The sequence below is a fragment of the Tenrec ecaudatus genome, chromosome 8 (assembly GCF_050624435.1).
Source record: "Tenrec ecaudatus isolate mTenEca1 chromosome 8, mTenEca1.hap1, whole genome shotgun sequence".
Taxonomy (NCBI): Eukaryota; Metazoa; Chordata; class Mammalia; order Afrosoricida; family Tenrecidae; genus Tenrec; species Tenrec ecaudatus.
The window spans coordinates 35561707-35578895 of record NC_134537.1 but is presented as its reverse complement, the minus strand read 5'-3'; the positions used below and the strand labels follow the sequence as shown (position 1 = coordinate 35578895).

General features: G+C 48.5%; 1 protein-coding gene across 1 annotated transcript in view; it reads left to right on the top strand.

The window, feature by feature from the left end:
• MB21D2 (Mab-21 domain containing 2) overlaps positions 1 to 16416 on the top strand; it is a 142227-nt gene extending 125811 nt beyond the window's left edge. Inside the window, exon 2 of the mRNA XM_075556216.1 lies at positions 12248 to 16416. Within this exon, the coding sequence (XP_075412331.1) occupies positions 12248 to 13512 (1265 nt within the window). The 3' untranslated portion in view covers positions 13513 to 16416. The remainder of the gene's footprint in view (positions 1 to 12247) is intronic.
• The last annotated feature ends 773 nt before the right edge of the window (positions 16417 to 17189 follow it).

The window sequence follows — 17189 nt, the reverse complement described above, 5'->3', positions numbered from 1 at the left end:
TTGGAGGTCTCACGTCGGGGGTACAGTCAATGGGGTACATGGAGGAGACGTTAGGATCTGAAATAGAGATTGGGCTCAGGGGTGAGGGGCGATGCTGTGACAGGTTGTGGGCCCAGGAGGGGGTGCTAGCTCTTGCTGAGTTGTGGTGGAGGAGAGTCCAACAAGGAGATGTCGTAGGGCGTGAACTGAACGGTAACGGCACACACCGTGACAGAGGGCGGCGCTTTAGCAGAAGAGTCTCAGGCAGTTGCCCACAGAAAAGCTGTTAAAAGGGCGTTAGTGACAACCGTCGGGTGATGGGCATAGTAAGGACTTTTTTCGGGCTGGCAGGGCACTGTGACTGGCAAGTCATCAGCGCACACCACCCTTAGGTTCCTGTGGGATGGTATCCCTAGCGATGGGGCCTGGCTCCCACTGCAGGAGGGGAGATGGTGGCCCCCGGATCTCATGCCTGCCATCGGCATGGAGGCCCAGGCCCTGCATGTGTTGCTTTTCGCTTGTGTTCTTCTTTGGTGACCAGTACATTGGGTATCTTCCAATTTGTGATCCAAGTCGTGATGCCCCTGTTTCCTCCTTTGTCGCTCACCTGGACCTCATCAGTAGACAAACATGCTCTTGGCAGGACACCTGTGGTAGTGGAACATGACAGCAACTCCCAGAATTCACTCTCACACGCTTGAGCGTTGAACCACATGATTGTGTTACCTGTTCAAGAGTTACTTTGGAAAGTTGGACAGGGAGGGAAGGAAAGAGATGCCCGAATGGTTAGAAAAATACTAGCACATGTACCGTATGAGAAACGGTACACACCTAAGTAGCAGGCTAAAACCACTCTCATTCCCTCACTCAGGCAAGTAGAGGAGCCCTGCAGTGCAGTGGGTTATGCACTTGGCTCTTACTGCAAGGCCAGCAGTTCAAAACCACCAGTGTCTCCAAGGGAGCCAGGATCCTTCTTCCTCCAGTAAAGCATCACAGTCCAGAAACCCGCGGGGGCCGCTCTGCCCGATAGCGTCTCTCTGAGTTGGAATCGACTTGCTGGCAGCGAGAGAAGTGTGAACCGATGGCTACTTTTACAGAAAATCGAAGTTGCTCAGCACTTGCGTAGCTCCAGGAACAGGCCGAGGAACTTTGTCCAGGCATTCCCCTTGTGAGGAGAGGTGGTCCTATCCCCGGGGGGGGGGGGGGGAATCCTTTTATTGGGGCTCGTACGACTCTTTTCACAATCCTTACATCCATCCATTGTGTCAACCACATTGGTACATGTGTTGCCATCATCCTTCTCAAAACATTTTCTTTCTACTTGAGCCCTTGGTATCAGCTCCTCATTTGCCCTCCCTCCCTCCCCTATCCCTATTTTAAAAAATGAGGAAATGGAAGACTTAAAAAGGCAAGAGCCCCACCCAACTGGCAGGGTTCACGGTCAAGCTTGACTTGACTGTGTGACCTTCTTGTCATGTTATCTGTCATCTTAGCCACCCTTCTTCCGTGCCCCACCCCGCTCTCTGCGGTGTACCCCCAAGGGGCTGTGGAGTTTGCATCAGCAGATGTAAACAGCACGTGGGCCTTTGGAAGCGTCCGCAGAAGCACCACTTGAGAAACAGCGCTTCACATTTGGAGCCCCAGCTCCCATTTCTAACTCATGTTGAAAACGCGCCTGTGAAATCAGGTGGGAACCTGAGAGTTTGGATCCAACCTTCCTTCAGGCCTGCCTGGCCTTTGGGGCTGGCGCCTGACCCCCAAAGTTGGAGGAAAATTGAGACGGCTCGCCCTCCAGTGGAAAGACTTAGAACTTCACGTAGCTTTGCTGGAGGGCTTGTCCCCATGTCACAGTTGATGGGTTTGGAGGAAAGTTTCATCGCTTAGTAAACGCTGGCTCTGTGCCCAGGTGACATTTTTTCGCCACTGCCTTAGAAACAGGCGGTTGCGTCTCCTAATCGCCCCACCCCCAGGCCTTGTCCTCCAGGGAACTTTCTGTTGACAGCTGGCCTGCGCCTTCCTGCTGTTCCTGTCTGACCTCAGTGGGTCTGGGGAGGGCCATGGTGTGGATGTGGGCATCCTAATCCACTGGCAAAATGCTTGGTAACTGTGGACACTCGACAGCTCTACTCAGACGGTGACTGAGCTGTCATTGTGTCCATCAGCCCAGGTTGGTGCAGCCCCACCTAATGCCCACTGACCCGCGCTTGCTCCCTGGCAGGGCTTGGGTGGGACCACGTTGTCCTGCAGATGCTCAGATGCTCACTGTCCATACTTCTGATGGATTACAGGGCACAGCCAGCCTCTGTGTGATGATGATTATGGGGGGTGGGGGGGGCTTGTTTGCTATCGCTGGGCACCATGGCAACCCGAGTGATGGAGCAGTGGGTTTTGTGAGCTGTAATCTTTATGGAAGCAGCTCACCGGGGTCTTCTCACCAGGAGCTGCTGCTTGGGTTCAAACCACCAACCTTTTTGTTAGTAGCTCAACCCTTGTTCAACTATGGATCAGTAATGGAGGTGGGTGGTTTTGTGTGTGTGTGTGTGTGTGTGTGTGTGTGTGTGTGTGTGTGTGAATAATAGCAGGAACCTAGCAAGAAAAGGTAAAAAATCTAGCCTGAATCTTAATTATCATCGGGTTCTCTAAAGCCCCACCAACGCGTGTCTTTCCTCATTTGAAGAGTAGCTATCCAACCTCAGAGTTTCAAAATGTTAGAGAATAGGGGGTCAAATAAACCTCATTCTCTGACGTGCTGGCTGGGCCTGCCTTGAGCCTATGTAGTTAAGCACTGTGCCTTGATAGAGGGAGCCGGTCTGGGTGTTAGAAAGGGTTCCCAGATTGTTAGCCTCTGGACAGCTGGGGCTCTGCAGCTGGAACGAGTCCAGGTGTGCTGTGCTGGACACCTGGCGAGCGTCATCAGGCCCGCCAGCTCTGTGCGCCTCTCGTACTTTGCGTGGGCAACACACCTGCCACTGAAGCTTCACCACCCGGAACCCAGAGTTGCAGCCCAGGCACAAGACACCCTTCAGGGCTGCAGAAGGGAAAGACTCCCGCTGCAGTCCGCGGTTTCTGGCGAGGCGGTCCGATTCCATTTTGCTTCCCCACGCCGCTCCGATCCCTCCCTTCCTTTACATTCAGTTGGTTCCAACTCATGATGGCCCTTTAGGGCAGTGGTTCTCAACCTTCCTCATGCCGCGACCCATTAATACAGTTCCTCACGTTGTGATGACCCCCCCCCACCAACCATAACATTATTTTGCTAGTGTTATGAACTGGGGGACCCTGTGAGTGGGCTGTTCGACCCCAAACGACCCGCGGGTTGAGAAGCGCTACTGTAGAGGGGTTTCTAAGCCAGTCAGTCTTTATCGGAGCAGATAGCCCATCTTTCTCCCAAGGAGCGAATGAAGGGTTTGAACCTCAGACCTTGCTGTTAGCAGACCAGTGTTTACCCGATAATGCCACCAAGTTGTCTTTACATGTGGCTACACCTCTAGGATTTTGACTTTGGAGCCCAGTTAGAACCGAATTAAGTTAGTGGAGTGAGGGTGCCCTCTGCTGGCCATCGGTGGGATTTCCCCCCAAAAAACCAGAGCAACCCCATAGAGAGGGTTTTTTTAAGGAGGGCAGGTAGCTTCACCATAACCCATTTATATATAGGGGAGACTTGGCAATGGACTTCTGAAGAGGCAGCTGTCGAAAACACTATGGCGCCCTATAGTGCGCTGGGACATGGGGTCGCCGCAAGTGTGTCAAGAGAGTTCCTGTCCAGGAGACCACCTGGCCCTGCCCGACAGAGTCACTATGAGTTAACAACGGAGGCAAGGCAGTGCGTGTGGCTTTCTCGAGGCTCTCTTAAAGGCCCGTTTCCACCCAGGTTATTTGCCTGAAGGGCGATTGCTGTCAGGGACACCTTGAGCCCGTGACTCATTTGATTTTGAATTTCCGGTCATTACATGTTCCCAGCCCTCTTACTGCTGCCGACTTTTTGCACCCTCACATTCCATTACATAATCCCACTGTTTAAGGAGTTTAGGCTTAGGGGGATTCCCCCCAGACAACTCCCGGCCTAGATGGTTCCAGTAGACACTGTCTTTCGGCTAAGCCACCTCGTGCTGTAACCAGCATCTCGAAGCTCTGCGGTGTGTGTTAGGAGATGCACATGGGTTTTCCTAATACAAGGACGTCGACAGACAAGGGATCAAACATTGAACGGAATAAGGCACCCGCCCGACGAGTGAACGTCAGGCCCGGGGTTGGAGGATGGTGGTGTTGACTGTGTCGCTTGCATTTTTTTTCAGTACGAGTTAGACGAGAAGAGGTGGAGTAATCCCAACCCGGTGCCGAAACAGAAATGCTATTCTGCCTTTTAAGTTTGGATTGAAAGAATTATATAAGAATATGAGGATTCATTTAAATAAAATTCCACGCTGAAGTGGAGTTCTTGTAAAAAGGTGGGGAATATTCCATGGTCTCACCTACTCTTTTTTGTAACCCAGGGAAGAAATAACTCTTCCTAAGAAATCTACAGGTGTTTATGTCTTCAACGTTTTCACAGTTGGAAGAAAGTCTAAAAAAATTTTGAGGGTGGTGTGGGGAGAGGATGAGAAGGCTTGGGATATCACCAGCACCATAAATAGTTGAGATGCTAATAGTGCTTGCACTGGAAACTAATCTGAGCCTGGCGGAATGAAACTGGACTGACCTGAGAAAGCTGGTGGAATATTTTTTAGAAACGCTCCCAGAGCTAGTTTCAGTTTTAAAAAGGAAAATGGTAACAGTGCTCTCCTTGTTCTCTGGGACCCTCTGGGGAGCCGCCCCGGGGAACTGCACACAGTCTAGGCGTCAGGCCACCCATTCCATCTCCCATGGGTGAGGCTGCCCCTAGAGTCGGTTCCAGCCGGGTGTGGAGAGCAGACGGCCCCGACGCCTTTTAATGAGTAGGCTCTAGTGTCGCACGAGTTTGAGCGTGGAGCATTTTGTTAAAAATAAGTACCTTGCGAATGAAACCCCTTTAAGTAACTAAAAAGATTTAATTGTGTATTACACTGAAAAGCCTTACTTTGTTTTCTTGGGTCCATGACTAAGAATTGGAACTCAGCATTGGGGCTGCCAAGTTGTAGTTATGTTGATTGTAATTATAGATAAATATGCAAATGTTTTAAAACAAAATAAAAGGTATGCTGATGGCTTACAAGAAAGAGATGAGTCGATGCACCTTCATGTACTCTTGAACCGATTGTGATGTAACATTTCTAGGATATTCTCTGAGAGTTGACCAAGTCTCTCTCTCTCTCTCTCTCTCTCTCTCTCTCTCTCTCTCTCTCACACACACACACACACACACACACACACACACACACACACACACACACTGCAGCTCGAGATGTTCAATTTGTCGTTTGTTAATTTAACAGTTTTATTGGCCTATACTTCACATATCACACAATTCCATATTTCAGTCATGATAAGAAGAGTTGTACAATCATCACCAGATCAGTTGTAGCTGTTTCTTGCTCGCATTAATAGCTCCCCATTCCCCTCCTGCACGACTTCCCTGCCACTCGCCCAAGGCACCATGAATCCAGTGACTTGACACTTGTAGTGACTTATAATCCTGCTGTGCCTAAGACACTCTGCCTAGTTTTCCCGTATACTTCATTCCCTGGGGATAACTAACATACGTCTTCATTCGCTTTAGAAATCATTTTACTGAAAAACAGAATTTGTTTTGGCTCGGATACAAGCTACCCTGTACTGCTTCTTGCAGTGTTTGATGGGCCAGGAGAGAGATGTTCAAGGGCTTAGTCTCCTAGGAGGGTCTGTCTGATGCTGGAAAGCAGGCAGCGTAGGATGGGGGACTTGAAGTTGGATCCCAGTGCAGCTATTGGGTGCTTGAGTAATTGATGGGACTCTCCCTTACCTGGATTTCCTCGTCCGGAAATGGCCAATCCGCTTACTTCACGGGGTTGTCAAGAGACTGATCGAAGCCGTAGACAAAACATGTAGCCCTCTGCCTTATGCATCGTTGTTCATGGCCCTTGAGTTGCTTCCTGACACATCACTACATATTGTACCCATGTTATGAGCTGTTTCACAAATCCATCGTGATTCTGTAGCGCTGCATAGCATCCCACTGTGTGCATACCTTACAGGTTAGCCATTCTTCCACTGCCGGGCATGCAGGGCGTCTCAGACTTTTTCCTACTGTGAATTACCATATATACTCGAATATAAGCTGACCCGAGTATAAGCCGAGGTACCTAATTATTATCTGGGAAACCAGAAAAACTGACTGACTCGAGTATAAGTCTAGGGTGGGAAATGCAGGATGTGAATTAACACAGAGACCAGAGGGGAGAGACGGAGCGCAGCCACAGACACATAAGTACCAGTTCAGCTGCGGGCGTAAGTGAATCACTACATGTGCTTCTGCGAATTACAGCCACCCAGGTCATAGGACGGCTCTGATTGGTTAGATGTGCGTAAACAAACATTTGAAGCCACACAGTGTCAGCAGGGCTTTGAGTGAACAGCAGAGGAATGGCAACCACCCATGAGATGTTACACCTCGCTGGGGTACCACTGGCCTGTGCATAAGCTGAACCCCAGTTTTTCAGCACAGTTTTTTGTGCTGAAAAACTCGGCTTATACATGAGTATATACGGTATATGGCAATGTACATGGCAATGTACAATGTACTCGGTTTACACACGAGTATATATGGTATATGGCAATGTACATGGGTGTGGGTACATCTCTTTGTGTCATGGCTCTTATTTGTCTTGCGTTTTTTACAAGAAATTATCTTGTAATATACTCAAAGACTGAATGACACAAACAAACACGTATCTGCTTATGTAGCTTTAGTTTCCAGACATGCAGGTTTGATCGTTTTAGATCTTTCTCCCTTCAACACAGGTCAGGTTTCTCAACAGCTTCTGTACAAGTGCTGGTTTCCCGTCGCTGTCCTTCCCTCTCATCCAGTCATTGACCAAACGGAGCACCTGAGTTTATTAAACTGCCATTTCAACGGACTCCCCGTCTATCCAGTGGAATGGAGTGGGGGAGACGCAAAGGGCAGGAAAGAAACAAGAAAGATACTTGGTCTTGTGCTCTGAACGAGGGTGGTTAAGGAAGGTGAACAGCACAGGGGGTGAAAAGGTGTATTCCCAACCTCATAAGGTCAGGGGCAGGGTTTTGTTTTTCTTTTGAATTCTTTCTTCCTAAAATCTGGAAGGCCTCTACTTACATGAAAGCTGCCCATTAAGGTCTGCTAATGCAGAGAGCGTGAGATAAACCCATGCTGGCAATGGGGAACTACAGGGAGAGGAGGCTTCCCTTTGGGGGATTTTAAGAGCCAATGTAAAGCTCCCAGAGAAAAATGAGAGCCTCCCAGGGGAAGTGATTTCTCTTTCTCCCCCTTTTCTTCATTGCTCACACGCCGTGGTATGTGGCATCTGCTTGTGTTCCCATCATGGTTCCGGATAATTTAACAAGTGATAAAACCACTAGCATTTCTTATCTTCAACCCCCCACCCCTCAGTGACACAAAAGAAGCTGCAAATCAGTTCAAAGAGAGCACTTATTGGCAGAGATAAGAGAGAGAGACAGTGTGTGTGTGTGTGTGTGTGTGTGTGTGCATGCGCCCGTGCATGTGTGTGTAGCATTGTATGACAGCCTCTCTCTAGGAGCCCTGGTAGCAAAATGGTTACGCGTTGGGCTGTGATTCAAAAGGTCAGCAGTTCGAAACTACCAACTGTGGGAGGAAGACCGAGTTTCCACTCCCATAAAGAGGTAACAGCCTTGGAAACTCAAGGGGCAGCTGTCCCCTGCCCAATAAGGTCACTCTGAGTCAGCATCACCTTGATGCCAGTGAATTTAGTGATTTTTTTTTAACCTTTGTCTTGCCTAGAAGGTTCTTCAGGAGGACATTCGGTGTCACCAAAGAACTGTAGACGAACAGGTACTCATTAGTCATATTGCATAGTACTTCCGAGACCGTAAATCTTGAGAGGAGCAGACAACCTCGCCTTTCTCCCATGAAACACCTGATGGGCTCGATCCCTGGACCTCGTGGTTAAGAGTCTACACCACCAGGATTCCTTTCAGACTCATGGGTTTACATGTCAATGTGGAAATCAGAAGGGGTTTGTGTTTCCAGAACAAAGTGGCCTCAGCAACTTCAAGGAGCCCTGCTGACCTAATGGGTACAGACATACGCGGTGGGCAGCTAACTGCAAGTTCAGCAGTTCAAACCCATCAGCCACTCCCTCCCATCAGCCAGGGAGAAAGATGAGGCTGTTTACTGCTGTCAGAGTCTCCTGTTCCAGTCTCCGGAACCCGCAGGGGCTGTTCTCCTCGTCCTGTGGCAGCGCCGTGAGTCACCGTGGCCTCTGTGGCAGTGCACTTGGTCTGTTTGGCTTTCCCCAGGAGACTCGCAGGTGTCCCTGTGCAGCGTCCCCTCTGCTGCTAAAGCACGCGCTGCACTTGAAAGAGATGTTCAAAAGTAGCCAGAACCCCTCTAATTTGCAAATACTAGAATTTTACCAGATACCTTAGGATACAAATTTAACCAAATGGCCCTTTTGAAAGGAAGGCCAACATTTTAAACCAGGCACATGCACAGCGGTTAGAGGGACTGAGGATGGTTCATTGTTGGCAGGAATGTTTGAGTACAATGAAGGTAAAACTCTTTCATCTTTTGTCCAGGAGAGGGCAGAGAGGAGTTTTCGCCAGGTTGTTGCTGCCTATGTTGCTCTTTTGCAAAATTCGCTGGCCTGCATGGTCAGCAATCTATCCCCAGCCTGGTAATCTGGCTGCTTAGGCTAGTCCCGAGTCCTTGGTTTGGGTTCATTTCCTAGTGCAGCTCAAACGAGATGAGAGTATTGGTTACATTATAAGATGAGGCTAAAGTGGAAACTGGGACGATTATGAAAACGATCTTGGGCTGGGTGTTTCGGATGAGCTTTAGCCCTTTGCAAAAGCACTTACTTATTATGATTTGCATGATGCATTCGTAGGGAAGGTTTTGCTTGTGTGGTGGGAAGTGTCGTAGGTTGGGTTCCTCCGAAGTGGCCTCAGAGATGGCGTTCTCACGGAGGTACTTAGTCAGGAGCACCTGTATCACCCACCCCCGTGGGAGGGACCGGGGAACAAAGCAGACTGAAGGAGAAACAGATTCCCAGAGAGAGCCAGACTTACCCTGGGGGAGAGAGCTCTGGTTCAGAAGAGCCTTCCGAGTAGCTTGAACCAGGGTACTCTTAGATTGATGAGCATTTGGACACAGGCACACAGAAACACACACACACACACTCTCTCTCACACACACACACTCACACACATTCACACACACACACACTCACACACACACACACACACACACACACACACACTCACACACTGGATGTGGTCTCCTTGGCTGAGATGACTTGCAGCCAGACAATCCCGAAGGGCTTGGGCCGCCTGCTGCCATCACTGGCGGGCTTCAGAAGGGGAGCCCAGGCAGTGAATTGGCATGTCTTCCTATGCAGTTTCAGAAACAACCCAAACTGGTTTCTTCTCTCTGTGCTGAGTTGCCTCTACAGCAGTGGTTCTCAACCTTCCTCATGCCACGACCCTTTAATACAGTTCTCATGTGGTGGTGATGCCCCCAACCATAACATTATTTTCGTTGCTACTTCATAACTGTAATTTTGCTACTGTTATGAATTGGGCTACCCCTGTGAAAGGGTCATTCAACCTCCAAAGGGTTTGTAACCCACAGGTTGAGAACCGATGCTCTATGTCCTTAAATAACTTACTGGTTAAATGTTCAAAGAAAGTGATAATATTTCTTATATCCATATCTGCAGCTAGCTAAAGGACTTTTTTGGTTTTTGTGCTTTCTGTGGTTAGGAAAATATGTTTCTTAAGGATTAAAAAGAATTTTGAGGCAATGAATGTACAAGAGTGCTTTACACAATTGATGTATGTATGGAATGTGATAAGAGTTGTATGAGCCCCTAATAAAATGATGAAAAATAATTTAAAACAAGAAAAAAAGCATTTTTAAGAAACAAATGCTACACCTTGACATAGATGATAGCAAAACCACACATGCATGGTGTGTTTAAGTCTGTGCGCTGTGAAAGCTCCGGTAACAGCAAACTGTTGATTTGAAGTCACTGCAATGACTAATGGGATAGTGTTTGTAAAAGTCCCTTGTGGTCTTGGGCAAACAATTGTCGAATAAATGATGCACGGTGATACTGGTAGCTTATCAGACAATGGAGCTCAACTCAGTCTACATAAAGACAGGAGCTAATACTTTGTATTCCAGTCTGTAGGGATCAGACAGAGATGCCATCAAGTCGTCTGGCACATAACAGAATTCGACATGGATCTCTCCCATCCTCATTATCATGGTCATGCTCTGGTCTGTCACTGTGGTGCACCAGTCTGTCTCATAGAGGGAGGGCCCCCGTCACCCTCTACTTCACCAAATAGGATGTCTTCTTCCAGCCCATGACCTCTCAGTGATAGATCCAAAGCAAGCGAGTTCAACAATGTTCTGCTGTGGTCCGAACCCTTTTCAGCACAACACGTTTTAGAAGTAGACTGCCAGCCCCATGTTTCTTGTCTCTATTAATCTGGAAGCTCAGCTGCAATCCGCTCACCATGGGTGACTGCTGGCATCGCTTTCAGCCTCAGCAACATGTGAGGCAGCAGTGTGACAGAGGGGCAGGCAGGTCTCACACCCACCCATTCACTGGCATTGCAAGTCAGCTGTGGTTTCCATTATGGTCAGACTGCATGCTTGCCCCAGGAAATCATAATAGATATTTTCGATGTGATCCTCATCCTCCAAAGCTGGCACTTTAAACCCCCCCCCCAAAAAAAATCACATCTGTGTCTGTTCCCACCAATCTCATCTGAAAAAGGAGATTCGAGAAGATGTCAAGGTCAGATCAGACTATTTTTCCAGTTTCTAATTTCTTTTCAAAGTTGCAACGTTAACCGTTGACAATAAATCTCAGCCAGTGTGTTCTTATGGAAAATCTCATTTTGAGGGTTAGGGTTAGGGATAGGAATAGGGATAGGGTTAGGGAAAAAATAAATAAATAAAATCTCATTTTGTTCCAAACCCCCAAACCTCCGCCCGCCTCCCCTCTCCCTGCCAAGAACAAATCTCTCAGACATTCACAGCCGAATGATCCATTCATCAGTCGGTCCACTTGTTCTTTCGGCAGAAAGTGGTGTTTTGTGAACAAAGCAGCTAGCCCAGCTTGCGTCTCAGAAAGCAAACACCAGAGCTCCTCCTGAAGACTGCGTTTGCATTCTCGTATGCAGCACAAGTCCTTTATACTTGCTTCCGTTTCATCACACTGAATTTGAGAAAGGGTGATGCAAGGGTTGGGGTTGAATCAATCGAATCATCCCGCTACTGCTCCATCAACAACTTCATTGAACTTGGCTTTCGACAGACGCTCCATACTGACCCATGGCAGTGAAGCACCCAGTGTCCACCAGCACGGTTGGGGGCCACTGCTCTGACTGGTGCTCAGGGCCAGCAGTTTGACAACCGGGGGTTGCCTGTAACATCAGTGCAGGGCCTGCAGAGCAAAACGGTCCAAGCCTTAGCATTACCGTGGAGTTGGGACCTCACAGCCCCTCAGGGATGGCTTCCTGTCTGTGGCTCAGTGGTTTGCCGGTAGTATTGGAGGACTACTGATAACGAGGAAGATTTAGGGGAGACCACTAGGGCAGGAGGCCAACAGAACCTGGCCACATGTGATGTCCAGCAGAGCTGGGGGCTGGGGGAGGAGGGAGAGACGCCTCAGAGGGGACCATGGCTCCATCGGGCAGTGGAAGGTCGGTCGGGAGAGTGGGAACCTTAGGCCTCCAGCCTGGGCGACCTAGCAGGGGGCAGTGCTGTCCCTCAGGTGATGACTGGAGGAAGAGCTCCCCTTTATGATCACCAATGACATTGATTTGTACTGTGGAGCAACATCCTGTAGCCCTCCATTTACAAACGGCTGGTTTTTTCCTAGCAGGGGAGGAAGACACCCCCCCCCCCCAAAGTCTTCTTTCCTGACTGTGGCGTTTTCATAGATACCGGAGGCCTGGTGCTCATCCTGGGGGCTTCATCTCTGCAGTAGCCCGAGATCTGATTTCTAGGGGCAGCTAGGTCCGCTGTACAGTAGTTGCATGCTTACAGAATTCTTCATCGGTGCGTCAAGACTTCCGTGCCCATGCTTCGTATAAACAGCACGCTTTCTTTTTGTGTTTCCAGGAATGGTGCAAAAACTGGACCAAAAACTCCCAGTGGCCAATGAGTACCTTCTGCTTTCCGGAGGAGTGCGGGAAGGTGTGGTCGACCTGGACTTGGACGAGCTGAGTGTCTATGCGCGGGGGACCGACTATGATATGGACTTCACCCTTCTGGTGCCAGCCCTTAAGCTGCATGACCGTAACCAGCCTGTGACTCTCGACATGCGCCACTCCGCCCTGTGCCACTCTTGGCTCAGCCTCCGGCTCTTTGACGAAGGGACCATCAGTAAGTGGAAGGACTGCTGCACCATCGTGGATCACATCAACGGTGCGACCAACTTCTTCTTCTCCCCGACCAAAGTGGCCGACTGGTTCTACGACTCCATCAGCATCGTCCTGTCCGAGATCCAAAAGAAGCCCCAGCGAGGGATGCCCAAGGTGGAGAAGGTGGAGAAGAACGGGACCATCATCTCCATCATCCTGGGGGTGGGCAGCAGCCGCATGCTGTACGACATCGTCCCCGTGGTCTCCTTCAAGGGCTGGCCTGCAGTCGCCCAGAGCTGGCTCATGGAGAATCACTTCTGGGATGGGAAGATCACGGAAGAGGAGGTCATCAGTGGGTTTTACTTGGTGCCCGCCTGCTCCTACAAGGGCAAGAAGGACAACGAGTGGAGGCTGTCCTTTGCCAGGAGCGAGGTGCAACTGAAGAAGTGCATCTCCAGCAGCCTCATGCAGGCCTACCAGGCCTGTAAAGCCATCATTATTAAACTCCTGTCCCGGCCCAAGGCCATCAGCCCCTATCACCTGCGGAGCATGATGCTCTGGGCCTGCGACAGACTTCCTGCCAACTACCTGGCTCAAGAAGACTATGCTGCCCACTTTCTGCTGGGCCTCATCGATGACCTGCAACACTGCCTCGTCAACAAGATGTGCCCCAATTACTTCATCCCCCAGTGCAACATGCTGGAGCCCCTCTCCGAGGAGACGGTCTTGCTCCACGCCCGCAAGCTGTCCTCCGTGCGCTCGGACCCGGCCGAGCACTTGCGCACGGCCATCGAGCACGTCAAGGCGGCCAACCGGCTGACGCTGGAGCTGCAGCGGCGAGGCGGCACCACCAGCATCCCCTCCCCGCAGTCTGACGGGGGGGACCCCAACCAGCCTGATGACCGCTTGGCCAAGAAACTGCAGCAGCTAGTGACCGAGAACCCGGGGAAGTCTATCTCTGTCTTCATCAACCCCGACGACGTCACACGGCCCCACTTTAGAATCGATGATAAGTTTTTCTGAGCGTTTCACAGAACTTTCCCCCCCTGTCCTGCCCCTGGTTCTAAAACTCTCATGCTGTGTAGTGTGGTTTGTGATGCTGTTTTCCGTTGTGTACCTATCGGCCTGCATTGGATCTCTAAGAACATGGGGAAGTTCCCTGGTTCTGCAGGATGGTGCCGGCTCTGAAAGACCATATTACTGGTTCATATGCTGCCTCTCATTTTTGTGGTGGGGTTCGCTTTTTGTTCTTATTTTCACCTCGGCTCCTCTTTCTCCCCCCTCTCATCCCTCTCTTTCTTTTCTCCCCTCCCCCCTCTTTATCGGAGAACTTGAGCCATAGAAGAAAATGCCCACGAGTCCTCTTGTGTTTTTCTGTTTTATACTTTGTGCAAATTTGCTAACTGGCTTAGGAAAGCGAATCTTTCTGATACTGAAGTATTTTATTCTTTGTTTTTATTTTCACTCATTTTTGTTTTGCTTTTAATGAGGTTTCACCAATATAGATATTTCAAAGACGTCTCTGAACCCGGGCATTACCTGGCATGTGATCTGGCTTTCTTTCTTTTGACCAGTGGCCAGAGTAGCTTCCCAGTTTTTCTCACCAAATGCTACAGACTTTGCGTATGATGATGCTAAAATTTGTCTTTTGACGCAACTTCCATGGAATGTAATTGTCCTTGAATCAGACCCTTGGATGGTTTGGAAGGGTGTGTTTGACAGCTTTCCGACTGAAAGTAGTTTCTCGATGTTAGTTTTTACGTGTGTAGTTATTTGAAGCCTTATTTAAACCTTATTGAAGACCATACCATTATAATTGCTATTTGCACTAATGAAACCTTTGCCATTGTCAGAATTCCAACGTGTGTGTTTCATATAAATTAGATAAATTAGCATCCCTGTGGAAACACTCTCATGGCTCTCCCCCATATTTCTCAGTGGAAAGAATGGGTTTTTTGCATTGGTTTAGTTCTCTTTGAACTGTGGGGTCCCTTGCTGCTCCCTTAGACTTTCTGTATCTTTGTCTTACTGAGAGACACTTTTAAAGCTTTATACTTGTTTACTGACATTACCTAAAAGCTTGAGAAAGTATTTCCTTGATAAAATAGGTTTCTTTGTATTTATTTCTCCCTTACCTTTAAAGAGGTAAGTTGGGTTTTTTTTTGTTTTTTTTGGTAAAGTCTCCTTACATTTGCTTAATTTTGAGGACAAGTGGCAGGAAGAATTATAATCCCCAAATTGAAGATGCCATGTCTGTGAGAAAGCAGAGTGTGCTCTTGTGGGTAGGACAGCTCTGTGGGCACCCCCCGCCCCTTGGTGTAGAAGGCCCTGTCTTCATGAATGAAATTCCTTGCCAGGTGGAGGTGCCCACACAGCCTGGGCTCCTTGTTTGGGTGCAGGCTCATGGCCACCTCTGATGTGGGAGAGGCCAGGGGCCTGCAGATCTCTCAGTGGATGCTCTGATGTCCACTGTGGGAAGGGTCAAATAGCATATTGGCTTGGATCTTGAATGTCAAGACTCCTAGGTTGGATTTTTGGCTGGTGGAAATTGGGCATTTGCAGTCTTGGGTTTTTGCATGGGAATTAATGTAATGCTTATAAATGAAAATGAATTCATTCGACCATCTTAAGTCAAACACGATAATAATAAAGAAACGTACTGGCCTTGGAATTGTGTTTGTTGTCGCTGCTGCTTTGTAATATGGAACCTTCTTTCTTATTAGCAGTGCTAACAATCCTATTGAAAATAGGCGGAGCTCAGCGTTTGCTATAGTCTTGCAGACTAGACAGCCACCATGTACAGCAGACTTCCAGCGTCATGGTTCACTCTCTCCAGATTTTCCAACTCATATCTACCTGGACTCCTTATAGCTGATGTCCTTCTCTGCAAATAGTTCCTCCCCAGCTCTATTGCATTCTGGTTTGTCTAAGAATGACCAGTGCCCTGGCTGCAGTCATGTATTTGGGATTGGGCAATGTGATGTAAGTGGCATGGCATGCTGAGACAGAAGTGTGTACCCTTTCTGAATATGAAAGAGGAGACCTTTGGTATCTGTCACGACTGACTGACAAGTATCCCACCTCCGTGACCTGATCCAGCCTTCATTGTCTAGAGTTGACATTGAACAACACCAAGAGTGCCAGACCACCCCTACCCACTCAACGATCTCCTAATTAAATGAGTCGACAAATCCTCCCTGTTTGATTAGCCTGATGGCATTTGATGAGGGTCGGTTCAATAGGATTGCCACAGAATCATCGAAACGTTTATTAAACAAAAATGTCGACATTTCTTTCAACATCGACTTCTAGAGTAGTGTTTCCCTCACTCTCAACTTTCCCTAAAGAATCGGGAGCGCTTTGGCTTCCAAGGACTCTGGCCATTTTGTTAACATGTGTTGGTTAAAAGGAATTGTCATAAACCGTTGAACTAGTAAGCATAGCCACATCACTGTGAACTGCCTTCACTGTGCCTTTGGCATCACAAATACAGCAGGATTTCGAAGAATATAACCTGGACGCCCACTCGCAGAAGCTCTTCCCAAAACTGCCTCCCTCCAGTTGCCCAAGGAGCTGCTGGTAGGGCTGCTTCACTTCCCACCCGGTTATTATTCAAAACAAACTCACTGCCTTTGAATTCATTTTCAAGCCTAGGGACCTTCATAGGACAAAGTCGACCTGGCCCAGTGGGTTTCTGAGACTGGAAACTGACCTAGAGGCAATTTCTTGTTTTGTTTTTGTCACAAAATGGATCACTCGCTGCTACATCTGCTTAAGGGAGGCTGGCATTATTTCCTCTCACCTTGGCGAAGAATGAGCCACTACCATTGTATATTGTAGCTGAGTAAATTGATGCTTCCCTTAGGAAAATAGCCATTTTTAAAAATGTACTTCTGACACTGCAACTTTTTCAATTAGGTAGGCAATGAATGATCTAAATATGCATTGGCCGATGTGGAATTATTTACAGTGTGTCAGAAATTCTACTTTCTGTTAATTGACTGGGAAACGTCTTTTAAGAAAAAAAATATAAATGTTACATGGTAGGAATCCAACTATAATAAGTCAATGAAACAATTGCCTTTCTTTCTCTGTGCCCCATCCACAGCGCTGTGTCACCCGTGTTGCCCTGTTGGGTACATGGGAAAGCAGCACTTGTTAAGCGAGACCATTCGCTACCTCGCACTGGCCTTTTGTTCTGATGTCGTGTCATCCTGGGTTGTCTAAGTTGGGCTCACGGTTTCAACCCACTCTTGGGCCCTGGCAGCCAGCAAGCAGGAAAAGACCTGTCCAGGTCTGTGTGATTAATGATAAGAACTTCCAGAAAAGTCCAATATGATTGAACCCTTGTGTCGAAGCATGTTTGTTCCAAAAGCTTCAGCTAGTTAGCTTTAGCATGGTGGGGGAGCGTAGTTTCCACTCCGGCCTCTTTTGAGGAAGGATGGACTCGATGTGCCTCGCTAAGGGCACATAGATGCTTTTTCACCTGTTATCTGCTCTCTCGGTCACAGAAACCACAGGGTGCTCAGTGTCGGCAGGGGCAAAAACTTTTTCTCTGACTTCACATCCTGTTCTATATAATGACACATTTGCACTCTTTCTATTTTCCCCCAGCTTCACAATCTTAGATGACCTCCGTTTCCATAACAATCTCAATGTTAGCGCTGTAAATTAATCTATTGAAGCATCCATAGTATCAG